We start from the raw sequence: 26563 nt of genomic DNA, 5'->3' as shown, positions 1-26563 counted from the left end.
GATATGCTTCCTGCCCGATGAGCTGCAGCTAACTGGCCCAAAAAGAGAGACTGACCCCTGCTGAAAGTCGCTACAGACAGGAGCAGTTTTCTCCATGATGGACAGAAATAAGCAGGTGCTGCTATGGTGGACGACACAAATGTCATCTGGGTGTCAGAATTTTTACCCCCTGACATGTCAATGCAGAAAGTGGAGTTTGTTGCCCTCACCAAGACCTTGGAACTTGGAACCAGCAAGAAAATCAACATCCACATGGATAACAGGTATGCCTTTGCCACAGCCCATGTCCACAAGGATATATGCCAAGAGGACTGCTCACATTAGAGAAACCAACAGGAAATCTTGGACCTCTTAGATGTCCTAATGAAGTCAGTCACTGTGAGTATTCACTGCCCAGGACGTCCAAAGGGAAAAGACTCAATGGGCAATAACCAGGCAGAGCAAGTGGCTCCAGGAATGGATATATAGGAGCCTATACTGATTATGGGTCTGTAAGAGACACCCATTGGGAAATGAGACAAAATTAAGGAACAGCCTCACTTAAAAAAGAACTGAGATTGCTGGCCACCCTACCAACTATTACCAAGAGAAGGTGCACACAAGAAGGGAGAACTATATTTCCCAGAAAGTAAGCCAAAGACTCACTAGGCCAAATGCACAGAAGGACTCATTTAGGGGATTTAAAAAAAAAACGTTGTCCTGGCAGTTAAGAGACCAAATATATATATTTATGACTCAGGTTTTAGGCTAGAGAGATAATAGAACAGTGTATAATAGAAGATATGCCAGCAAGTAAATGCTTATGCAGTAAAGAATAAACAGGGCAAAAGACCTAGAAGAGAACAGCCTGGAATATATTAAGAGATTTTATAAAAGCTAAGGCAGGAGAATATGGTTATAAAATATCTTCCAGCATTTATAGATACTTTTCTCTAGATGGGTTGAAGCAGGAAACACCTGCAAAGGTTAGAAGAAATTTTCCCAAGTTTCAGAGTGCCCAAGGTAATTGGATCAGATAATGGTTCTGTTTTTGTTTCTAAGGTAAGTCAGAAATTGACAGAGATATTGGGGACTAATTGGAAACATTATTGGATGTACTGTCCCCAGGGCTCAAGGCAGGTAGAGAGAATAAACAAAATGCTATGAGAGACCTTAACTAAATTGACCTTGGAGACTGGCTCAGGCTGGGTAGTGCCTCTCCCCTTGTTTCTGAAGGGCCCCTACCATTTTAACCTGACCCCCCCTAGAGATCCTCTTTGATACCCCAACTCTTTTGGTGTCCACTGGGCCCTCCCAGGAGGTGTCCTACAATATGAGATTTGCCTTAAATGCTCCAGACATGCCAGAGACTCCTCACTGCTTCCAGACAGGTGACTGGATCTGTATAAGAAGGCTTCAGGAACTGTTGCTAGAACCCTGATGAAAGAAACCCTCACCAAATTGACCACAGAGACTGGTGTTAATGATTAGATAGCTCTCCTACCTTTTGTGCTCTTCAGGCCTTTGTTCTCTAGGCTCAAGACCCCCGGAGTGGGTGAGGCAGCGAGCGTGGAAGGCCTACTCAGGAGAAAGAGACTTGCAAGTCGTTTCCAAGTTGGAGGTTCAGTCTACGTTATACGCCACTGTGCAGAATACCTTGAGACTTGATGGAAAAGCCCTTATCTTGTACTCTTGACCACCCTGCTATGCCAACAATATCAGAGATTTAGGGCAGGACAATCCAGAATATAGAGTCAGAGATTTAGCTCTATAGTTCTAAGATTAGAACTATTAACAAGAGAAGAAGTGGGGAGTGAAAGGATAGAAAATAATACAGCCTAACTCTAATGACCCCAAGAAGTCAGAAGTTTAAAATGCTATCTCACTTTGTTAGAAACTAGGTAAAAGGTTACCCTTTGTTTAGACCTAGCAGAAAGGCCTTGAATAGGTGATCCTGGCCCTACAAGGTAACTGGAAATGGGCTAAGCTTATCTTGCTTCTGAAAACTGCTTACACCATTACCCCTATGCAGAAGTTCACGCAGTTATAGACATTCAAGAAAATAGAAAACTAATTGGTCCACTGAGCGCGGGCTCCGATAATTTAAACTGATTGGCCTAAAACTATGGAGTGGTACAAATCAATTGGCTCGCATTTTGTGGGCTCTCCATGCTAAGAAATGATTGGTTTGTGATTTGTGGGCTTTGTTGTAAACTTATAAAAACTGTCGCAATTCGGCACTCGTGGTCCTCAGTCCTCTACCCCCGCTCGGTGTATGGCTGTGGAACCCAGAATTCTGGAATAAAGAAATCCTCATGCTATTGCATCGAGACCGTTTCTCACGAGTGATTTGGGTGTCACCTTCTGAGGTGTGGAGTGCTGGGGCACCCTCAGTTTTTGGGGGTCTTACACCTCCAGATTAGGATCAGAGGTGAGCCTTCCAATTCTAGATTGTAGTTCATTCCAGATATAGTCAAGTTGACAACCAGGAATTGACAACTACACCTGGCTTTTATTTTTTAATTTAAAAATATTTTTATTATGTTTTGTTTAGTGTATGTATATATGCATGCATGCATGTATGGGTGAGTGTGTACTGTAGTATGAATGTGGAGGTCAAAGGTCAACTTTTGGGAATCAGTTCTTTGCTTTTACAATGGAGATCGGGAGGTGTGTGTGTGTCAGGGGGAGTAGGGTAGTGAACTGTGTATGTACGTGTGTATGAATGTATTTGTGTATATATGTGTATGTGCATGTGTTTGTGTGGTGTATGTGTGTATATGTACATGTGTATGTTTATGTGTGTGTGTTCTGTGTATCTGAGTATATATGTATTTCTGTGTGTATCTGTGTGAGTGTATGTTTGTGTGTATATGAGTGTGAGTGTTTGTTTGCTATTAGCGTTGGGGGAGGGATCCTGGAGAGATGGCTCAGCAGTAAAGAGTAGAAAATGGTGCTTGTTTCCAGCACTCACGTTGGGCCTTTGGCAGTCTACCACACCTGTAACTCTAGCACCAGTGGGATCTGGGGTCCTCCTCTCACATCTGCAGACCCCAGGGCACTCCTGCACCTGCTGCCACTGTGATCTATAGAACACAGTTGAAAACATTGGCTTGGACATTTCCATGATCTCCTGTCACAGAAGGGAGAGAGGGACCCACCTCATAGGGACGGTGGTGACATCTATAATCTTGATTTTAGATCCTTTTATTTGTTAACAGAAACACTGTCTGGAATTCAGGTTTCTACCATCAGTTGTGCACTTTTTAAACAAGTGTGTGTGTGTGTGTGGTTCATGTGAGGGCATGTGTGTGTACATTTGTGCATGTTTTTCCTCAGACACCGTCCACTGGGACCCTGGGTTCGTCAATCAGCTGGGCTAACTACCCAGTGAGGTTCTAGAATCCTCCTGTCTCTGCTTCCCCTGAGCTGAGATTACAAGCAGGTGCCACACCCAGCAGTTCATGTAGGTCGGTGGTTGGCATCAGACTCGTGGTTGGCATCCCTGGGCTCGGAGGGCAGGCTCGGAGGGCAGGCTCGGAGGGCAGGCTCGGAGGGCAGGCTCGGAGGGCAGGCTCGGAGGGCAGGCTCGGAGCTGACTGAACCATCCCTCATCCCTATGGCAACCATTGAATATTATGGTTTGGATGTTGTGTCCCCAAAGTTTCATAGGTTGAAAGCTCAGTCCTCAGCCTGTGGTACTGGGAGGTGGCAGACCCCTCCCCCACGGGTGGAGCCTAGTAGGAGGGTTTTAGATTATTTGTGGCATGTTCTGAAAGGGGACTTTGTGTCCTTCCACATCTGGATTCTGATGTAAGAAGTCTGTTCTGCCGCACATTTCCACTGTCATGAGTCACATCTGCCAGAGGCCTAAAGTCACGGGGTTCACCCAATCTTGGGCTGGAACCCGAGGAACAGGAGCCCAAATAACCTTTCATTTTTGTTTGTTTATTTCTGAGACAGCGTTTCTCTCTGTAGCCCTGGCTGCCCTGGAACTCGCTCTGTAGACCAGGCTGGCCTTGAACTCAGAGGTCTGTCTACCTCTGCCTCCCGAGTGCTGGGATTACAGCCATGTGCCACCACTGCACAGCTTATCTTTAAAAAAAAAAAAAATCAGTTAACTGCCTCAATGATTTTGTTATGGTAACATGAAGCTAAGACCTTGAACTTGTAAAGCTTTAGCTTTAAAAAAAAATGCACCCATACCTCGTGTATGTTTTGGAATTAATATAGAATCAGCTCCTATCAATCAATAAGTCCTCGCCAGCCTACTCAGTCTCTCTCATGGTTAGCCTTGAAGCCTGGAAGCCAATCCCTGCCAGTAAATCAGAGCTGAGCTGTGTTTTCCAAAGTCTTCCAGTTGCTATAGGAGCAACAAAGTCTCAGAGCTGTTACCCTCCCTGAAGGCCTGGTCCCTGAGTGCCCTTCAAAGAAGGGACTAGGTATGGGTCCCCAGAGCCATCAAAAGAACGTTTCCTTGACAGGCAGGGAAGGTGTGTGAGGCTTGGCCGTGGTTACTTCTTTCTCTTCTGGAAACTCCACTCCATTTCTCTTGGCAAAAACACAGTTTATCTCCACAAATGTCCTGCCCTTGGTCTCAGGGATTACCACGTAGATGTAAGCAGCCGTGAGGAGACAGATGGCAGCAAAGATGACAAAACTGTAGGCCCCGATGGCCACCTAGAGAGGGGACAGGAGGAGGGGGACCCTTCAGACAACACACTTGGTCTCTTTGTGAGTCAAAGTTGTTCTATCCCTAGAGGTAACAAACAAAGCAACAACAACAATAAAAAAAAAAACACCGGGGAAAACTGGGCCCCTCCCTAACCTCCAAAGGAATCTTCAGTGTTTGGCTCACGGGGCCCTCTTGAACTGGAGTCTGGCAGACTCAGGAGAGGGAGGCAGCTGGCTTTGCCCCTCTTGTGTGCTATCACTTCAGATCTTCACAGCTCTGAGCCCTCAGCCATGAGCCATTTCCACCTCTAGGTGCAATCTAGGTGTGTGTGTGTGTGTGTGTACTGGCTGGTTATCACAGAGAAAGGAGCTACAGGTGAGGAAGTGCCTCCATGAGATCCAGCTGTGGGGCGTTTTCTCAATTAGTGATCAAGGGGGGAGGGCCCCTTGTGGGTGGTGCCATCCCTGGGCTGGGTGGTGCTGGGTTCTATAAGAGAGCAGGCTTAGCAGCACGGTGGTGGTACACACCTTTAGTCCCAGCACTTGGAAGGCAGAGGCAGGGAGATTTCTGACTCTGAGGCCAGCCTGGTCTACAGAGTGAGATCCAGGACAGTCAGGGCTTCAGAGACAGAGAAACCCTGTCTTGAAAACCCAAAAAATTAAGAAAGAAAGAAAGAAAGAAAGAAAGAAAGAAAGAAAGAAAGAAAGAAAGAGAAAGAAAAAGAAAGAAAAAGAAAAAGAAAGAAAGAAACAGAAAGGAAGAGAAGAGAAGAGAAGAGAAGAGAAGAGAAGAAAAGAAAAGAAAAGAAAAGAAAAGAAAAGAAAAGAAAAGAAAAAAAGAGAGCAAGCTGAGCAAGCCAGGGGAAGCAAGTCAGTAAGGAACATCCCTCCATGGCCTCTGCATCAGCTCCTGCTTCCTGACCTGCTTGAGTTCCAGTCCTGACTTCCTTTAGTGATGAACAGCAACGCAGAAGTGTAAGCTGAATAAACCCTCTCCTCCCCAACTTGCTTCTTGGTCATGACGTTTATGCAGGTATAGAAACCTGTTTGAGCAGGAATAGGAACCCTGACTGAGACATGGGCTGTGGCATACGCAAGAATTACCAATTGGGTTCCATGGCATGTGCTTCTAACCCCAGCCCTATGGGTGCTGAGGCAGGAGGATGAAGAGTTCCAGGCTGGGGTGGAGCATTGCCTGACAAGCATTGTTAGGTTCTGGGTTCGATCACAGGCACTGGAAAATAAGTACATAATAGGAACTGGGCCGGAGTGAGTCAGCTTGTGCCCCTTTGAACTGGTAGATTTTTGGGGGGGATTGTTGTGTTTAGAGGCAAGAGTTCATGTAGCCCAGGTTGGCCACAAACTCTATGCTGCTAAGGATGACCCTGAACTTCTGATCTTTCGGTCTCCATCTTCTAAGCACTGGTTTTACAGACCTGGACCCCCAGATGCAGTTTATGCTGTGCCGAGGACTGAACTCAAACCTGTGTGGGTGGTAGGCAAACACTCTGACCAACTGAACTACATCCCTAGCCTCTAGGAGGCGTTCTTCATAAAGCAGGAACTACTTCCTGTCTGAGGTAAGGCGAGGGACCAAGTGTGGGATGTAAAACCATGCCAGGAACGTTGGTAAAATAGTTCCTGGAGACTCGGTGGACACACACCTGAGGCTTAGGCGACTCCCAGCTCCCTGCCAGACTCCTGACTTAGAACAGGTGCCATGCTTCTCACATAAAAGAAACGTGTCTGGACGTTCTCCAAGGCTCAAAACAGGGTTCTCCATGTTAATGAGGTACCTAGAGACCCGGAGAGCTTAGCCACAAATCGTCTATGCCCAGACACTCCTCCCTGCAAACGATATTTAATCTCAGGCCCACCCTGAGAAGTGGGGTATGGTTTTACACATCCATTGCCGCCATGACAGCAAACTGTTTAGAACTTGGACTGCCTCTTTTCATCGAGATCTGCCGTGGGGAGCCATGAGGAAGGCCTTCGCCTGCAGGGCTGCAGCCTAATCTCCCGTAGAAGGCCTCTCTGTGCTCCCAGCCACAACCACCACCAAGCCTGCCACCTAGCTAAGGACAATCATCCCGACCAGGACAAGCTGGAATTCCCCTTTCCCCCAGGCCCTTGGGTTCGATGCTATCCCAGCCTGCAGGGCCCCCGACTCCATTCCCCCTTCATCTTTGACTCCCAGTGGTGCCTGGATGTCCTTGAGTCTGAGAACCCCATGGCCCCGGGCCTCCTCGTAGACCCAGGGATCCCCTAACCAGCTCTGGTTTTCCCATTTCTTAGACTGCGCTTCCCCCCACCCCTACCTCCACCCCGCCCCCCCCCCGCCCCCCAGCGGTACCTCAATGCTACCTATAGCCCAGCACCTGCCCCTGCCCTGTCTTCAGTGTGGTATTAGGACAAATTCCCAGATTTCCACCTCCCCAAGTGGCCATGAGTGGCATGCCCTGTGGCGAACTGGAGTCGATAGTCAAGGATGGCGTGAAGGGCCACTCACCTGGATGGATGGAAATGCCAAGCCCACGATGAAGTTAGTGAGCCAGTGCACAGCCCCGTCCACTGTGAAAGCGGCCGTCCGAGAGGACTGCAGGACAATCTCTGTCCTCACCACCGAGGGGACAGGACCTGGGGGAAAGGCAGGCTCAGAGGGTCCTGAAGGCTGCTAGGACCTGCCATGATCTATCTTTGAACCTCACATCCCTGTATGGACCACCCCTGCTGGGACTGGGGACTAAAAAAAAAAACCCAACCCATCTTCACCCACAAACTATGGCAGAGGTTTGGAAAGCCAAGGATGGCCGCCAGGACTGTTTCTCTCAACTGGATGCTATCGAAGGTTTGTAGAAACCCAGCAGATGCTGGGCGGTGGTGGCACATGCCTTTAATCCCAGGACTTGGGAGGCAGAGGCAGGCGGATTTCTGAGTTCCAGGCCAGCCTGGTCTACAGAGTGAGTTCCAGGACAGCCAGGGCTACACAGAGAAACCATGTCTTGAAAAAACAAAAACAAAAACAAAAAAAACAAACAAACAAAAAAAGGAAAACCAAAAAAGAAACCCAGCAGATGCTTCTGGGGAGCCTCATAGTGCAATCCCCTCCAGCTTCGCTCTATATCCGCACGGTTTGGAAATTCTCGCTTGTCGGGAGTCTCTGGGCCCTGCGACCTCCTGGCTTGGGCATTGCTGCCCATGCCCCACCCATGGTGTGTACAGGGATGGTAAGGCCAGCTCTCCACCTCTTTTGCAATTCCAGATCTTTCTCTGCTGTCTTGTTGCTTCCAGAGAGAGTCTTGTCTCAAATGTCTATAGCTATGTTTCTCCCTAATTGCTACCTCCATTGTAAAAAAGTGTTTTTTAGGGGCCAGTAAGTTGGCTCAGTGGCTAAAGGTGTTTGCTGCCAAGCCTGGGGACCTATGTGAACCCCAAGACCCACAAAATGGAAGAAGAGCATCACCTCTCACAAGTTGTCTGTGACCTCCACATATGCACGGTAGCACATGCAAGAATACGGGTATAATATATATAATATATATATTATATATATTATATATAATAAATGCATAAATAAGAGGTAAAAACAAGTTTATGTATTTTTAGACAAGGGCTTCTTTATCTCAGGCTGGTTTTCAAGTCACCTAGTAGCCAAGGAGTATGTAGCCTTGGCTAGCCTGGATCTCATTATGTATGCATGAATGAAATTGATAATACATTTTAAAAGATCAAGTGGGTCCAGAGCTGAGCAGGGTAACAATACACAATTGCGATCCTAGCACTTTGGGGGCTGAGACAGGAGGTTGTGAGACTGAAGGCAGCCTGGTAAGGAAGATTTTTATATAGTAAAATTATGACTACAAAACCCCAGACTGAAAAAGAATGCTGGAGCTGTCCAGGCCGCTGTTTGAAAGGTGGTGGCGGCAGAAAGAGGAACGGGCAGCCGCGGACTCACGCATTTATCCAGCACCTTACGTGTGTCGAGCTCTACAGACGGGCAGAGGGGGAGGCCCCGAACTGGAACTTACTGGGCCCTATGGAATGTCCCACGATGTAAGAGAAGACACAGCCGATGCTGAGGTAAGACAGCTCAGGGACCTTGCTCTGTGGGAGAAGCAGCCCTGTGTGTCAGAGGGCGTGGCGAGCGAATCCCCCGCCTACCTCTTAACATTTGAGGTTCTGTTCCTCGCGGCCCAACAGGATGGCAGATGCTAAACCAGGTTAACCGGGTTAACTGAACTAAATGGCAGGCTCCAAGCTAAGTGGCCAGCTAACCGATGATCAGGACAGATGCTGCAACGGCGCCACTGACGGAAGGGTCGGGAGCCGTGGAGAGCCACCGGGGCTTCTGACAGAGGGACGTGATCTCTTCTCTCTCTTTTCCTTCTCGTGTCCCCTACTGGTTTACATAATGAGTTCCTGGCCAGCCTGGGCTACATGGTCCCCAAGTATTTTCTAGCACCTATTGCTGTAATCCTTTCCTTTCCAGGTTCAGCGCAGATCTGGATTTGGATCTGGCTGATGAACCCTGGGACTTAGCGCTGTCACATCTGGCAGGATTCCAAGAGGGGATCTGGGCCCAGCTGTCCCCATCACAGGGTATTGCCTCAAGACTGTGTTTATAAATCAAGAGTCCAGGGGCTAGAGAGACGGTTTAGCACTTAAAAGCATTTGCTGCTCTTATAGAGGACCGGAGTTCAATTCCCAGCATCTACATCAAATGGATCCCAACAGCCTGCAAGTCCAGGGTCACGCTGAGTTTCATGCCTGCATTTACCGGCACAAGGGAGCCAAGCCACTCCCGAGCCTCACGCTGGGAATGGGTTTTCTGAAGCAGTTGTCCAGGAATGAATGGCGGCCGCTGGAGAGGGCTGAGACCCATCCAGGAAGTTGGGACCTCGAACCCCTCATGCCAGCCTCCCACCCACAGGGCAGGACGTGAGCACAGACCTGGAGGAGGAGTGCCACGGTCAGTACCAGGCAGGCAGAGCCGCAGATGCCATAGCCAGACAGCAGGAGAATCCGCCGCCCCAGACGCTCTACGATCATGGCCTGCAGGGGGTGTGAATGACCTTGAGTCTCTTGGAACTAAGGATTGACCTCGAAGCTCCACCCTCTCCAGCTTGGGTTCCTTAGGTGCCCCTCCCTTACATCCCCCCCCCTTCCCAGCTACATCAGGTGGCCTATTTGGTGTAACTTACACCTTGGGATTCTGCCGTCTTTGTCATTTACAGACCCTTGGGTATCTACTCCCTGCAGCCCCATTTCCCAGTAGTACCCGCATTACATTCTTTTAGGTAGAATAAAACCTGCTTGACCTCTATGTGCATGCAGTACCCAAGGAGGACAGTAGGGGGAGCTGGATATCCTGGAACTAGAGCTACAGTGGGCTGTGAGCTTCCCAATGTGGGTGCTGACACCCAAACTCAGATCCTGCTCAAGAGCAGTGAGCACTCTTACCTGCTGAGCCACCTCTCTGCCCTGAGACCCATATTGTCTAGTCTGCATATAACGCTTCAGCATCTTTGGGCTTTTCTCACTTGTGGAAGGGTTGCTTCTCTTGCAGGCAAGTAACGCCAGAAGAGGCTAGCAAACTCTGTTGTCTGAGAGTATATCTCTCATCTTCTGGAGAGCAAAGGAGAAAGGCCTTTGCCACCAATGTGTAAGATCCCTCCTCTCTAGCCTCCTGGGTAAGATCCATCCGTCATCCTAAACACAGAGTAACGTTACCAGCCTTTCTTTCCCACTCCCTGCTTGGAGAAATCCCAGACAGAAAAATAGCTGTGTGTCCCTGAAGACAGTCTGAGATGGCCACAGTGCTCCAGTCTGGCTTTCTCTGGATGGCAGTGACCACTTTTGTTGTGCTGGCTAATTTAAGTCAAATCGACACAAGCTCGAGTCCTGTCGGACAAGAGAGCTTCATTGAGAAAATGCCTCCGTAAGACCAGTTTGTGCTTAAGACTATAGGGCACTTTCTTAATCAATGATTTATATGGGAGATCCCAGATCCACTGTGGGTGGGTGCTGCCACATCTGGGCTGTGGTCTGGGGTTCTACACGAAAGCAAGCTGAGCAAGCCATGAGGAGCAAGCCAGTAAGCAGCACCCCTCTGTAACACAGCCTCTGTGTGCCGACCCTGAGGAAACACTTCCAGAGGATTTTCACCTCGCTGGAGCTGGTCTCTTTTTAACCACATTATTCTTTAGCCCCCATTGACCAGAACCACAGATTCCCAACTCAAAACAGTAAACGGCCCTGGTAGTGTCTGTAAGTGACTCTCTCTGGAACTTTACAAGCCTGGACTCCACCATCTGTACTGTTTTTTAGGTGTTTGTTTGCTTGCTTTTGAGACAGGGTTTCTCTGTGTAGCCTTGGCATCCTTAAACTCACTCGGTAGACCAGGCTAGCCTCAAACTCAGAGCTCTGCCTGCCCCTGCCTCTGAGTGCTGGGATTAAAGGCGTTCTTGCCCTCGCCTGGCTCAATATGCTTATCTTCCAAACTCCTACCAGAGCTCACGAGGCTTCAAACTCAATGGCATTTCTAGCCCAAAGTCCCCCAAATCCTTCCATAGTCCTCCTGAAAATAACATTTGTGTCGGGTCTGTCACAGCAGCACCTCACAATCCTGGAATTAAATCTACATTTTAGCCAGTGTTCTTTAGAGGAACAGAATCTCCAGGTCCAGCTAGTCCAACAATGGTTGTCTACCAACAGAAGGCCCAGGAATCCAGAGGTTGTTCAGTCCATGAGTCGGGATGTCTCTTTAGCTGGTTTTCAGTATACACCGGAATTCTGAAGTAGTAGTCTCTAACGGCAGTGAAGAAATAGACTTGCCAGTGAGAGCGAGAGCAGCAGGTAATTTCTTATTCCACATGCTTTATATAGGCTGCCACAGAAGGTGTGCCCCAAATTAGAGATGGCTCTTCTAGTTTCCGATGATCTGGATTAAAGGCGGCTCTTCCACTCTGGGCAGTGGCGGTGCACACCTTTAATACCCGCACTTGGGAGGCAGAGGCAGGTGGATCTCTTTGAATTTAAAAAAAAAAAAATCCCGTACACATGTGCTTAGCTGCTTGGGTTTCATTTCATTCCTGATGTGGTCAAGTTGACAACGAAGAATGACATCACAGCTGGGTTTGCAGTGCTTGAGTCTCACGTTGCCCAGGCTGGTCTGGAATTCACTATGTTATCAAGGATGACTTTGAACTTCTGATCCTCCTGCCTTCGACTCCCAAGTGCTGATATTATAAGTGTGAGCCATCATGTGTACTACGATTCTGCCACTGGGGACCAAGCCCAGGAACTTGTGCATGCCAGGTAAGTGTTCAACCAACTGTACTATGCCCCAAACCCTGACCAAGGTTACCATTGTGCCTCCCAGACTAGGGTCACTCCTACTCTCTGGCCTGAGAGGCCTCTGTTTTCTAGTCAGGGAACTGATTGGGGACCCTGCTATGACAGGCCACCTCCTCAGCCCCCCAATAACTCACCGAGACGAGAGTCATCACCAAGTTGATGACACCAGAGCCCAGGGTCACATACTGGGACTGGGTGGGGTCTACACCAGCCGAGGTGTAGATGATGTCTGCATAGTAGTTGACCTATGATGCAAACAGGGGTGTGAGTAGAGGCCCCGAGACACCTCACTGTGAGCAATGGAAAGGTTTAGGAACCTGGGTTGGGGAGCCTGGGTAGGATGGAGCTTAGCAGGGTGTGGTGAAGTTAGGCGCCTGGTAGATCTGACCCCACCCTGCTATCTCTGAGTCTTGGCTTCTGTGCTTATAACATGGGAGCCAGGCCACAGTGCCACTAGGTAGTTTTCCCTGCTGACTTACTATTCTGCACACACAGACTCTTAACTGTTTGGGGCCAGCTCTGGCCCAGTCTCAGGACAGTCACAGAAAGCCACATAAGCTGGTCCCCACTGAGTGGCTCAAAAAAAAAATCACTTTGCTAAACAACTCAACTCTTGAAGACAGATGTCACCTCTTCCTGTTTCTTCTCCTAGACATCTACAGGGTCACCTCTCTCCAATGGCTCCAGAGTGGGCATTTGAGATTTTCCTATTTGCCCACCCACAGAGAGAATGAAATAGCCACCAGAGAACATGACATATTTCCACGGCAAATGAGTCTACCAGGGCCTCCTGACCCAGGATGGATCAACAAGGGTCCTTCTCTGGAGCCTGTGATTGACACCCGAGGTCAGGCACCTCCCCGATGGTCTCTTATGGAGAGAGTAAAAAACTTACAGGCAGGAGATTTTCTTTGCGGGACTAAGAAACAGAGAAAAACAGGCATGTAGCAAAAGAAGAGTAAAGGGCAGGGAGAGGTGGTCCACACGGAGTTCAGAAGAGTTATCGATGGCTGTGAGAGATCATTTGAGGAAAGGAACCTGGAGCAGGGCAGGAGTAACAGTAGTTCTAACTGATGAGCTATCTCCATCCATCCACCCACCCATCCATCCACCCATCCATCCACCCATCCGTCTGTCCGTCCATCCACCCATCCATCCGTCCATCCACCCACCCATCCATCAATCTGTCAACCCACCCATCCATCCACCCATCCATCCATCCATCCGTCCATCCACCCATCCATCCACCCACCTGTCCGTCCATCCACCCATCCATCTGTCCATCCACCCACCCATCCATCCATCCACCCACCCATCCACCCATCCATCCATCTGTTCATCCTTCTATCTTTTTCTTCCTTTCTTCCTCCACTCCTCTACCTACACTCATCTATTTATCTTCATTATTTTTATTGCAGGTATTTATCTCTGTGACATTCTACAGCACTTGTGTGGAAGTCTGAAGAGTTAGATCTCTCATTCCCGGTGTGGGACCCAGGGATCAACCTCAGGTTGTCAGGCTTGGTGCAAGCATGTTTGAATATGGAACCATCGAACCATCCTGCAGGCCGAGGTCCTGTTAGTTTTGAATGAAACGCCCCCAGTGCTAAAGCGCACTGCGCTCCCAGAACTCTCCACCCAGCGCCAGCCTTGTGGCTCCTCACTCCTGGAGACCTGAGCTCTCCAGAAGTCAAAATGCAAAATGCTACTCCTGAGCCTCTGTGAATTCATTCAAAAAGACCCAAGAGGACCAAAAACCAGGTGGCACCGCGCACCGCGTTAATCCCGGACAGCTGCTGGCCCGCCATGAGCACGACGATAGAGATCAGCTGCCAGCGCAGGGGCCGGAAGGTGAAGAGGTTGAGCACAGACAGGCGGCCCTCGGCTTGCTCGGTGCGCTCCTCTGTGCGCATTTCTTCTATCTCAGCCTCCACATTGTAGTTGTGACCTCGCAGCCTCCTTAAAGCTGCAGAGCAGAGAGGCGGCACGCCACACTCACCCCCTGCCCTATGGCACCTCAGCCAGGCCCTTCTCCAGAGCCCAGGCCTTACCCCAGTCACCACCGCCCACCCTGCTCAAGCTCTCTATCCCTGCCCATGTGCCTGATCCGGATCACAATCTCACCAGATGGTTCCTGCCCATCCCATGCCCCTTCGTGCACTGGGAGCCTGGGCGAGCAGCCTGAGTCCCGGTACCTTGTCTGGCCGTCTCCTCGTCTCCTTTCTCAATCAGAGTGTAGCGGGGGCTCTCAGGGAAGAAGGGCAGAGAGAGGAGCTGAATCAGTGCAGGGACGCCTGTGAGAGCCAAGAGGATTGGCCAGCCTGGACGGAACACAAATGGCGGCTTGAGACTCGAATCTGCTGCAGGGAACCTACAGGGCCACAGGTGCTTTCCCTCGAGCTCTCCCTCACCATGCCCACCCAGGTGATAGGCGAGGGTGGTGGCCACCCAGTCCTTGCCAAGATGTCGCTGCCCACAAAGAACGTCCCTATTAAAAATAGAGGAAAGGACCTGGTGGGTGAGGACATTTGCACGAGGACCTCAAGCTAAAAAGCTGTGTTTGCGCATGCCGGGGACCCCAGCATTCAGGTGGGTGGGTTGGGCAGGGGCAGGGAAGCAGATCCAGGGAGCTCATTGGCTGGCCAGCCTAGCCTAGGTTATTTCTGGTTCCTCTCCCCGTTTCCAGGAGTCAGAAACCCTGCCTTGGGCAAAGTACTAAAGGTCACCAAAGCACCTTCCTGTTTGAACTATGGCTAACTTTGGGCTCAGCTGAGAACTCTGCATGCCTCACCCCCACACGGTGCAGGTTACCTGTGGCGTTGCCCAGGATGGGCTGCAGGCTGAAGATCTGGGCCAAGAGGACTCCAATGATGACGAATACCTCAGTCATTGTCCCCAATGCACCCCTGAGGTTCTGGGGAGCCAGTTCTCCCAGGTACATGGGAAGAGTACTGTAGGCGATGCCTGGGTCAGAGGAGACGGGAATCAGGACCACTAAGAACAGTCCCTGCCTCTCAGAACCCAGTGCCTACGGTTGTTTCAACCCCATCTCCTGGGACGGGAAGAATCTGCTCTGTATTTAGTTTAAACCTTCCCCCAGTCTGCCCGTTCAGCTGGAGAAATTCCTTTTCCCAAAGTTTGGCATTTATATAAAAACTAGTATTCCCTCAGGGACTTGAGAAACTAGTCCCTACCTGGAAAAGGAGTCATTCTTATCTCTGGCAAAGGGATCTCTGGCTCTTCCATTAATATATGTCTACAGTGTTTATTAGCACACGTTCTATGCTGGCCTCTAGACTCCTTCAATTCTTACTTACAAGTACGTGTTAGACACCTCAAAGCCCTCTACCGCAGCACACAGGTTCCCTCCTTCTGGGTCAACTGTTCCCTTAAAACCCTTGAAATAGCTCACTACCACCACCACTGCTGCCACCTCTGCCACCACCACCACCACCACCACCAAATGTCACCCCAGCTCCTGTCCCTTCTCTCTGCTTTCCAGAGACACAGAGGTTTAAAATAACTTCTCCCTTTTCATATGGAAACAGCTGTTTTGGTTTCTTTACTGTAGCCATTTCATTCAAAAAACGATACTGTTTCCTTCTTGGTTTCTGGGCCAGATTACAGTTAGAGGGGAGGAATCTAGGCAGGGTAGGAACTCTTGATATAGACTTAAATATCTGTCTTTTTTTTGGTTGATTTTCTCTTCTTTGTTTGTTTCTTTCTTTTTGAGAAAGGGGTTCTCTGTGTAGCTCTGGCTGTCCTGGAATGCTCTCTCTAGACCAGGCTGGGCTTGAACTCACAGACATCCATCTGTCTCTCCCTCCTGGCTGCTGGGATTAAAGGTGTGCCACCACCACCTGGTGGTCTTCTGTTATTTCTTAAGCACACATTACTTCCACAGCCTTTTTGCTTTGATTTTGCGGTGGTATTCATGCATGCTAGGCAAGGACTCTACTACTGAGCTGGGCTCAACCTTTTATTGTTTTCTGTGTGTGTGTGGGGTCTGGGGAAGGAATCTAAGGTTTTGTGTATACAAGGCAGTCACATTCCTGGCCCTAGATCTCTTTCTTTAAAAACCGTAAAAGAGACCACGTAGTGAAGACTCTTAAGTGCTGCCTGAGGTGGAGACTCTGGATTCTGTAGTCTCAGTTTAACCTGTTTGTCTTTAACACTGAGAGTGATCTGTGGTAGTCTGCATGAACATTACCCCACAGACTCACAGGAAGTGCCATTGTTGGAGGCGTGGCCTTGTTGGAGGAAGTATGTCTTGGGGGCTGGGGGAGGATGGGTTTTGCAATGTCAGAAGCTCAAGCCAGGCCTAGTAGCTCACTGTCTCTTCATGCTGCCTGTGGATCTGGATATAGAACTCTGGGTTACCTCTCCAGGGTTGTGTCTGCCAGCATGCCACCATGCTTCCTAACATGGCGATAGTGGACTGAACTATACTGTGACCCAGCCACAATGAAAGGTTTCCTTTATAAGTGTTGTTGCGTTCATGGTGTCTTTTCTCGGCAATAGAAACGCTAACTAAGATCCCATCCTTGGAAGGTGCATGCAGAGCTGGTTTGGTTATGTGTTTGTCACAGTAAGGGAAGTCGTCCTCCCCACCCCCCATGCCATCTCTCCTTTCCTCCCCCTCTCTTCCTTCCTTTCTTTTGAGGTAAAGTCTCAAAATTGTTTGATCTCAAACCAGGGACAAATGGCAATTTGTCATATCCTATTCGACATATCCAAGCAGAAGCTGGCTGTCAGGTTCTCCCAGCGTCCCTCTGTCACTACCTGTTACACAGGCCCTGGGCGGCAAACCCTCCCCCTCTCCTAACCCTCTCCAGCCTAGGGACTGAGCTTGTCCTTGCCCAGGGGCTCTTACCTATAGAAGCCAGACATTTTGTTTACTCGGGCTCTTCTACCTTCACGCCCCTGGGCTTTCTCCTGTCCCCTCTCCTCTCTCGTCACATGACTCAGCTCAGGGTCTTGGTCGCTCTGGACCCTTCCAGATGCCTCTGGCTATGCTGTCCCTCATATCTCCAATAAACCTTCTCCTGCACATTCTAGGAGCAGCCATGTTCTCCTGTTTATTTATGGATAGCCGTGGCTGGCCTGGAGCTCACTATATAGACTGACTTAGACTTGAATCCACAGCAATTCACTTGCCTCTGCCTTCTGAATGCTGGGACTATGGGCAAGATGGAAGACCTTATTACATCATGGGGAGGAGCTAGGAAGCATGGGGCCTACTAGGGCCTAGGACTGGAAACTGGAGGAAAAAGCAGAGAGCCAGACCCCTTGAGTCCAGTGTTGGCTCCTGTCATAGACACCCATGTCTCAGAGCTGTCCCCTGACTAGTGCACATCGGAACACCCTGGTCTTCCGTGGCTGCCCTAAGGTACCTGCACAGATTCCCACCAGCACTCGAGACAGGATGATCAGCTCAAAAGCCCGGGCCACTTTGCTGATTCCCATCAGGATGGCAGAGGTGATCGCGAAGACGTTGTTGATCAACAGCGTTCCCTTTCTGCAAGACAGCAAGGCCTAGTGGGTGGGGGTGGGGGGCACCCAGTAGATGCTTTGACACCCCAAACCCAACATTCCAGGGTGTTCCCTACAGAGGAGCTAGACTGTGCCTGAGAAGGACTGGAAGATAGGATAGTGTCCTGGAGTGTCCGCATTCATTGTGTGTGCTGCATTCCCTGCTCCTCAGTGTGAGGAAGGGTGATTGGGTCTCCTCACGATGGACTAGGGCTCTTATAATGTGTAACACTCTCTCCACGGATACAAAAGACAGTCCACGCTGTCCAAGAATGGGCACAGCTGTAAGGAAATTGGAAGGAAGGAAGCTAAGGGGCCAGCGGGGGTGGGGGAGGGGAGGCGTGTCTCAAACACTGCAGCCATTCCACAAGTGGGAGCCTCCTGTGACTGGTGGGCAGTCAAGCCCCAGTGGGGGTGTCTAGACCAGACCTGATGTTGGTCAGGGATGCTAACCAGATGGGATGCGGAATGGGGCCCTGACCTCTATGACCCACAGGGCTCAAACCCAATGGTCCGTGGAGGGCAGGGCTGAGAAGCAGCCCTGAGCTTGTTTTGGTTTTTGGAAATAGGGTCTCATATACCCCGCGCTGGTCTTAGATTTGCTCTGTAGCCGGTCCTCCCGTCTCTACCGTCAGAGTGTTTGGTTACAGCTGTGTTCTTCCGAGCTCAGTGTAGGAGCTGCTGATTGCTCCCCATCCTCACACTGGAGAAGACAGGTGCAGAGGACCCAGCCTCTGACTGTTACAGGTGAAGCAGGGCCAATAGGGTCCTTATAAAAACGTCGTCCGGGGTCAATACCCCGGGAAGTACCAAGATCCACAGACGTGCACCCTGAAGACCCAGGAGGGTAAATAGCACATAGCAATCCTGTACCCCTGATACCCTCTCCTTCTCTCTGATCCCTAAGAAACCTGCTGGACTCACAGAGGCTCAGGCTGGTGGCTCCTCACCAGGCAGACTGATTCCACCCCGCCCCCTGCAATATGCTTCCAATAGAAGCAGGTGGATCTCGGTGAGTGACAGGCCATCCTGATCTACATAGTGCGTCAAAGGATGTGACGCCTGGGTCTTTAGACGAGCCTAACGAATGCTTACAGGTCATATATAGCCTGGCCCCACAGCAACATTACAATCTATCAACTTCTCTCTTCAGTTAGTGCACAAGAGAGGACAGGGGCCCGGCTCACTAAGCATTTACAAGGCGATGCTTCTGGGTCCAGCTTTCATAAATAGGTTCCAGCTGATACTATTTTCTTTAATGCGTGACCATGAGCCTGGCTGCTGTGTTTTGGGGGTTATTTGTCCCGAGGGGTTCTCCACTGCCCATTCTTACACAGCCTAACTCGGCCTGACAACTTCGATCGACCGAAAGCAAGCCTGCCCACGCAGAAGAACGCAGCTGTGCCCCGCCCTGTGACTTGAACTCAGCTGCTCCTTCCTGGGGACCTTGATCGGCACAAACCTCCTTATCTTCAGTCATGCCCCTGCAGCGTGGGCCTCTGAGTAGCCAAGCAAAGTGCACAGAACAGGGCTTCACCTTCGAAGCAGACAGGAGACCGAGGCCCAGCTTCGGGAGAGCATGCCGCTGAGCCCGCGTGTGTGGGCGCTGCTGAGCTCTCGTGTGGGGGCGCCGCTGGAACCCAAAGCCGCCTGACCCCAGAGAGCCCCTCTAGCGGCATTTCTGAATACCTGCCGCGGTGCTTACAAGGCTGAGCACTGACAGAAGCCGTTCCTATGCAGCTGTCGGGGAAAGAGATTCCAAAGGGTCTCTGGCAACATGGGAGCTTGCTTTTAGATCTGCTTTTCAGGGTGGTCTCAGCTACCCACCAGCAACTCAATCATCGAAAATAGCTAAAATTAATCTCACGTTTGGGAATGCCGTCTTCCATTTACCTGCCCCACTTATCGACCATCAGGCCAACCACCAAGGACCCCAACAACCCTCCCAGAGGGAACATGGAGACTGTGCACGACCACAGGAGGAGCAGGGTGTTCTCATCCATGGACGTTCCGTGTCGCTCCAAGTACGTGTCATTGTAAAATGACTTCAAGACCTGAAAGACAGGACACCATCCGCCGCTCAGGGTATAATGTAACTCACAGAAATGGAGCTGTAGATCCTCAGCTGTCCTTGTCATCCATCTCACAGAGATGACACATTCCTGCCGGTACCCACAGGACATAATTGAATCCAGGTTTGTTGTTGTTGTTGGTATCTGGAGAGCAAAATAATATTCTGAGGAGAAGAGAAAGGGAAAATTCACTTCTGTAGCCTTATTCTGCCAGGGAAACGTGGGAAAGGTTCACACTAGCTGGGGACGCTGGGCAGTGGGTCATCCTTCGTAGTCATATTTTCTCGCCAGTAACAGAAAGCACCTCTAGCCACCAGGCGGAGGAAAAGGTTTTATTTCGGCTCACAAGTCTCAGGCCAGACTCCATCACTGAGAAAAGTCAGGGCAAGGACTCAACAGAGACCTGGAGGCGGGAACTGGTGCAGAGGCTGTGGAGGGGAGCTGCTCACTGGCTTGCTCCTCGTGGCTTGCTCAGCCTGCTTTCATATACAACTCAGAACCCCCTGCCCCAGATGCTACCACCCACGGTGAACAGGGTTCTCTCATAACAAGCCTTCAGTCAAGAAGACGCATCATGGTCTTAGCCATAGGCCAGTCTGGTGGCAGTGTTACTCAGTTTAGCCTCCCTCAACCCGAACAACTCTAACTTGTGTCAAGCCGGCATAAAACTAGCCAGCGCTTTAATGATAATACTGACGTAGCCTGTGTTGCACTTAGAAAGGAGGACCTAGGCCTGCTCATTCAGTCCAGAGTTGGAGTGCTTGCTCTATATGCACGGAGCCCTGGGTTCCAGCCCCAGCCCTGAATGAGATTCGCAGATGTACACCTGTACCCTCAGCACTTGGGGGGCGGGCGGTAGAGGTGGCCGAGGGATCAGAAATTCAAGGCCAGCTTCAGCTACATATATGAAATTTGAGGCCAGGCACAGCCACATGAGACTCTGCCTTGAAAAAGTGTGCTGCGGTTGGGCGGTGGTGGCGCACGTCTTTGATCCCAGCACTTGGGAGGCAGAGGTAGGCGGATTTCTGAGTTCGAGGCCAGCCTGGTCTACAGAGTGACAGCCAGGGCTATACAGAGAAACCCTGTTTTGGAAAGGAAAAAGAAAAGTGTGGTGGGGAGGGGAGGCTGGAGAGACGGCTCAGCAGTGTGGTCACTTAATGTTCTTCCAGAGGCTCCCGGCATCCATATCAGATGACTCGCAATCACCAGCTTCAGAGGCTCTTCCTGTCACTACTGGGACACACACAGTAACATACACACACACACACACAGAGAGAGAGAGAGAACGAATTCCCAGACTGGGGGAATAGCACATTGATGGAGCCCTTGCCTACCACTCCACACCTTGGGTTTAATTCTTGATACCACAAGATCCCAACACTGGAGAGGCTGAGGCAGGAGGATGGTTCAATGCCAGCTCACTATCTTGATGTACATAATGTCTCAATCAACCTGGGACTGGGGCCGGTAAGCTGGCTCAGTGGGTGAAGGTGCTCACAGCCAAGGCTGATGGCCTGAGTCAGACCCCGAAGACAGAAGCAGAGGAAAACTCCTGTGCACTGCTTTCTGACCTTTACACAAACACTCTCGGTGGCAGGTCCACGCCCCACACACATGCAGACACATTCAAGACACGTGGACTAACTACAAATAACAAAAGTATAAGTATATTTTTTCTTCATTGTCGTTGGAGACAGGGTCTCTCTATGTGGTCCTGGCTGTTCTGGGGCTTGCTATGTAGACCAGGCTGGCCTTGAACTCCCAAGAGGTCCTCCTGCCTCTGCCTCCCCAGTGCTGAGAATAAACACGTATGCACCACCATGCCTGGAGAGAATAACCTGGGCTGGGGATGTTTTTCTCTTTTCTGGCATGCATGAGGCCTTGGGTCTGGTTCTCAATATTGCAAAATAAAGCACCAGCAAAACCTTTATAAGATCAAAGGTGCTCCATTAATGATAATAAGTAGTGAATATATGTATAGATAACATACACATAAACCCAGGCTCCTGCTGCACATACACACATACACACACACACACACACACACACACACACACACGCACACACACACAAATGCACACGCGCGCGCACACACAAATGCACACGCGCGCGCACACACACACACACATGCACACACACGCGCACACACACACACACACACACCCGTCTCCCCTTGAACTCGCTCCAGCCAGACTTTATTCCCATTGCTCCTCCGTGACCCAAACACGATCCCTAAATGTTAACAGACTTCAGTTTTGATGTGTCTGTCATCTACAAATGGCCGCCCTGGTGAACAAGGCAAGGTACCCAGGCAGAGCATCCAGGTCCCCCCCACATCTCCGCCATGCTGATGTCCCAGAGAAAATGGCTCTAGTTGCCCCTCATCCTCAGAGGTAGGCATCTAGGGGACCCCTAGAAGAAAGCGGAAGCTTCCAGAAGCAAGACAACAGCTGACTTCTCCCTGCTGAGACCCACCTTGCGCCCACCTTGTGAGGTGTGTTGATCACGGAGATGTTGTAGCCATACTGGAAGGCTGAACCGAAGGCCGCACTTAGGGTAGTCAGGACCAGTGTGGGCTGGAGGCCCTGAGCGGGAGAGTTGCGAGGTCAGAGACTCTAGGGTGGGCTCCTGTAACTTCTAGGATTGGGGTGGGGTTAGGGTGGAAAGGGAGGTCTGGCTGGGAGCAGGCTATAATCCTGGAAGGCGGAGGAGGAGGAGGGGGCTGTCTGGGAAGGCATCCCAAGCAGACGTTGTCTTGTTTCTAGATACACATTTTCCTGCCTTCGGTGGAGAACAGGTAGGGTTGTTAGGTGGTACAATCCGGCTTCCCAAGGCTTTACGGGAGTGTGCTTATGTCTGAGCCAAAGGGCTTGGGCGTGGCAGTCCCTCTGTGACCATCTCGGTAGGTGCTCCCCCAAGCCCCCCTTGATAGATTGATTCCAGGGCCCTCAGCTGCATACAAAGATCTCCAGCTTGGTGGCAGAGAGGCAGTATCCAGAGCTGGCACTTACCGCTTTTATGTGTGGTGAGGGCGGAGGTGTCCCTGTCTCCCTGTTTTCCATTCTTATTCAGGTAGGTAGATGCACAGGTGTGCTGTGCCTCTCTGATGGCACTGGTCCCTGTTCTGCCAGCTGCCCTGCTGGGTCTGCTGGTTCCTGGAGGCTGGACTCACATATGATCCTCTTGCCCTCTGGACCTTGATGGCTTTCTGCACGAGACCGTTCTCCCTGGCAGCTGATAAGATATGTGTTCTTATTTTGCTGGTGGCGTCCATGCACAGGGTGGGTACCTCTTTAGTTCCTACAACCCCCACCCAGCAGCCTCCCTGTTGCCCCAAGGAGGGGAAAGGGCACTGGTTGGTCCCCTGAAATGAGTTCTAGAAAACAAGGCAAGCTACAGCTTGGATCTTCTCTTGGGCGTTTCCTCTAGATGTGCCTCCTTTGTGCATTGTCTAATTGTCTATGTGGGGGAAAGAACCCCAGTTGTTTTCTAGTACAACTTTGCTGGCCCTGTGGACAAACACCTATAATCTCAGCACTTGGGGATCAGCGACAGGAGGACCATGGGTTTGAAATTAGTCCAGGAAACACAGTAAGACCTCATATATATATATATATATATATATATATATATATATATATATATATATATAAATGCACAGCAAAAACAAAATCCAAACCAAGGCTGAGGAGAGGGCTCTGGTGCAATCAGCTGCTTAGTGTGTAGAAAACTTTGGATTCCATTCTTGGTATTGTAAAACAAGACACAAGGACAACCTTAATAAAATTATATTTATAATTTTATAATTTTATTATTATTATTATTGCGTTCTTATTGCTGTGTATGGATGGGGGTATGCATGTGTCACAGCGCACATCTGGAGGTCAGAGGACAGCTTGCAGGAGTCAGTTCTCTCTTACCATGTGTGTCACTGGGACTGAACTCTGAGCGTCAGGACTGGTAGTAATCATCTTTACCTCCTGAGTCAGCTCATGGGCCTTCTGTGTTTTGTTATCTCTCCATGTGCATTAGTTATTTTCCTGTTGCTGTGATAAAACACAAGGGCCAGAAGCCACTTGAAGATAAGAGACTTTATTTTGGCTGCTGGCTCCAGAGAAGTTGAGTCCATCAGTGCCAGGAGGCAGTGTCAGGCAGCTGGGGCAGGAAGCAGAGAGCTCACCTATGTAACAGCAAGCACAGAGCAGAGAGAGCAAATCAGAGGTAGGATAGATAATGTCATGGCTCACTCGCAGTGACAGCTGTGCCACGTGGACCTCCCCAAACTGCTCCACCAACTGGAAATCAAGTATTCAAATACCAGAGCCATGAGGACATTTCTCACTTAAAACACCATGGTGTTTGTGTGTGTGTGTGCATGTGTGAGACAGAGAGAGAGAGAGAGAAAGAGAGAGAGAGAAAGAGGTGTTGTAAGTGAGTGTTTTAGTCAGAGTTTCTATTCCTGCACAAACATCATGACCAAGAAGCAAGTTGGGGAGGAAAGGGCTTATTCAGCTTACACTTCCACATTGCTGTCCATCACCAAAGGAAGTCAGGACTGGAACTCAAGCAAGTCAGGAAGCAGGAGCTGATGCAGAGGCCATGGAGGGATGTTTCTTACTGTCTTGCTTCCCCTGGCTTGCTCAGCCTGTTCTCTTCTAGAACCCAAGACTACCAGCCCAGGGATGGCACCACCCACAAGGGGCCCTCCCACCTTGATCACCAACCCAGAAAATGCCCCACAGTTGGATCTCATGGAGACACTTCTCTAACTGAAGTTCCTTTCTCTGTGTTAACTCCAGCCTGTGTCAAGTTGACACACAATGCCAGCCAGTACAGAGTGTAATTGTGGACATGCATGAGAAGGTCACAGGACAATTTCAGGTGTCTGTTATTGGCTTCTATCTTCTTTGAATCAGGGTCTGTTACTGTTTAATGCTGCGTGTGCTAGCTTAGGGGGCAACTAGCTTCTGGGGATTCTCCTGTCTCTGTCTCCCATCTATATGATCGTAGGGGTGGTTCTGATGCTTTGATTTGGAATCCCCATTTGGACACTGAAGGTCCTGTTCCCCAATTGGTTCTTGATCAATCAATAAAGATGCTAGCAGCCAATGGCTGGGCAGGAGAGGTGGGACTTCCAGGATTCTGAAGGCAGGCTAGGAGACACAGAGGAGGAAAGAAGATTTACCATGATTCAGAGGGAGAGAGAGCCGATTTCAGGTGGAGTGGCCATTGGCTGCATCCCCAACTGGGCCTGGGGTAGCAGGTGGGAGATTAGAAACACAACTGAGCTGAGGGCAGATTCAGAGGTGTTGAGCTAGGAGCGACAATCCGATAGCCATGGGAATCTTAGAAGTGCCCAGTCACTGTGCACTGTGCTAAAAAGCATATTTAATATAAGCTAGTGTGTGTGTGTGTCTTCCAATGACAGATCCAAGGGAAGCAGGGCAGTGGCTAGTAGTGTGTTCTGCCTGGAGCTTAAAGCCAGCTACTAGAAACAACATGTTACATATGATTAATTGGATTCAGCCCCATGTTATCATGTCTAGGTGTTACATGGGTTATAAGAACTCAAACTCAGGTCCTCATGTTAGTGTGGCAAACATTTTACCCACTGAGCCATATCCTTATCCCATGACCTTATTATTTCTAATTATACTTAGAAATTTTAGTATTAGGAATAATGGCTAGAAGTAATTAGTAAATAATTGTAATTGCTGAGATTTGGATCTGTGATACCCCAAAACCTGTGTGTTTGGGCCCCAGTTTGTTTGGCAGGAAGCCTTGGGTTACTGCAATGTGTTCTTGAAGAGGATTGTGGGATACCTGTGTCTTCCTTTCCCTTTACTTCTTGGCTCTGAGGTGAATGAGTTTTATCTGCTCTGTGTTCCCATCATGGCATGATGACTCAAGACACAAAAGCAAAAGCCAAACTGACCATACAGGGACAGCTCCCAAACAGACATAAGTGTATTCCTGTTTTAAAGTTGACTATGGGGCTGGCAAATGGCTCAGAGGATAAACATGTGTGCTGCAGTGTCTGATGCCCTGAGTTCGGTAACACATGATGGAGGGACAGGACTGACCCCCTTTGTCAGGAAGAAAACTGATAACACAAGTGTTTGATAAGTCAGTAAAATATTGAATGACAGAATGATAATCATGTCAGTTAGATTGGAAGTTAGAGTAGGAAGGAAGGAAAGAAGAAAGGAAGGAAGGGAGAGAAGGAGGAAGGGAGAGAGGGAGGAAACAGAGGGAGGGAATTGGTTCTGTATATGTGCTCAAACGCCCATGGCTAAGGAGGATGTCTGAGTCACTGCTTTATTACCTGAAAGAGACACCATGACCAAGGCAACTCTTATAAGAGAAGACATTTAATTTGGTCTGGCTTAATTTCCAAGGTTTAGTCAATTATCATGGTAGGAAGCTGTTGCAAGATATTTCCTATCCATTCACATTGAGGCACTAAGAGGCCAGTGATTGGAGGGGAGAGAGGAGGAGGAGCTAAGAGAAGTGAGGGGAGGAGAGAGAGAGGAGGCTCGGTGGACCAGAAGAGAGGAGCAGAGCGTGAGACATGGATACCCAGATGGCTTCAGACGTGTTTCTGGTGTTTGGGAGAGGTTAGAAATATTGGGATAAGACTTTATCATTATAATTTGGCATTATGAAATTGGGAGTTTCTTATACATAGATACATTTGGTTAACTATTCAAGCTTAAAAGTCATGCTTTACTGGATACTTGGAAGGAGTGGGTGCTGGGCGGGAGCGTGGGACTCCCACTGTTTATTGAGTCTATAGCAGAGAGGAAACACAGCTGGGATGCTGAGAGATCTAGCTGGGAAGGATTGGCTTGGGTGAGAAATCTGTGAGGGTCGAGCTGGGCAGGACCACCAGGACCTGGTACAGAGGCCTGGCAGGGCGGTGCCTTTTATAATTATTTAACACTACAGGA

The 26563-nt window shown here is 49.7% G+C and overlaps 1 protein-coding gene across 2 annotated transcripts; it reads right to left on the bottom strand.

Moving 5' to 3' along the window:
- Nucleotides 1-4440: 4440 nt before the first annotated feature.
- On the bottom strand, nucleotides 4441-22675 carry Slc2a7 (solute carrier family 2 member 7). Of its 2 annotated transcripts, none has more exons than XM_052175757.1 (12): nucleotides 22625-22675; nucleotides 22089-22198; nucleotides 19435-19620; nucleotides 17403-17527; nucleotides 14821-14973; nucleotides 14205-14330; nucleotides 13785-13975; nucleotides 12144-12254; nucleotides 9604-9705; nucleotides 8682-8757; nucleotides 7163-7290; nucleotides 4441-4659 (listed from the first exon to the last, which is right to left on the bottom strand). In XM_052175757.1, exons 1-12 carry the CDS (start codon nucleotides 22673-22675, stop codon nucleotides 4441-4443), a joined length of 1578 nt encoding a protein of 525 aa, XP_052031717.1. The 2 variants fall into 2 exon arrangements, with proteins under 2 accessions (XP_052031717.1, XP_052031718.1); XM_052175758.1 differs by having other exon boundaries at nucleotides 19435-19595; nucleotides 22100-22198.
- Between the last annotated feature and the right edge of the window lie 3888 nt (nucleotides 22676-26563).

Source organism: Apodemus sylvaticus, chromosome 3, assembly GCF_947179515.1.
Source record: "Apodemus sylvaticus chromosome 3, mApoSyl1.1, whole genome shotgun sequence".
Lineage (NCBI taxonomy): Eukaryota > Metazoa > Chordata > Mammalia > Rodentia > Muridae > Apodemus > Apodemus sylvaticus.
Note: the sequence above shows the minus strand (reverse complement) of the source record. Positions and strands in the feature narration are given on the sequence as shown.

Bases quoted from the DNA above. Each gene is read 5' to 3' on its own strand.
- Slc2a7 (XM_052175757.1), bottom strand. From the start codon at position 22,675: ATGGAAAACAGGGAGACAGGGACACCTCCGCCCTCACCACACATAAAA. The intron at 22,199-22,624 runs GTAAGTGCCAGC...TCTCCCGCTCAG, and splicing joins CCTCACCACACATAAAAGCG to GGCCTCCAGCCCACACTGGT. The intron at 12,255-13,784 runs GTGCGCGGTGCC...TTTGCATCATAG, and splicing joins AGCTGTCCGGGATTAACGCG to GTCAACTACTATGCAGACAT.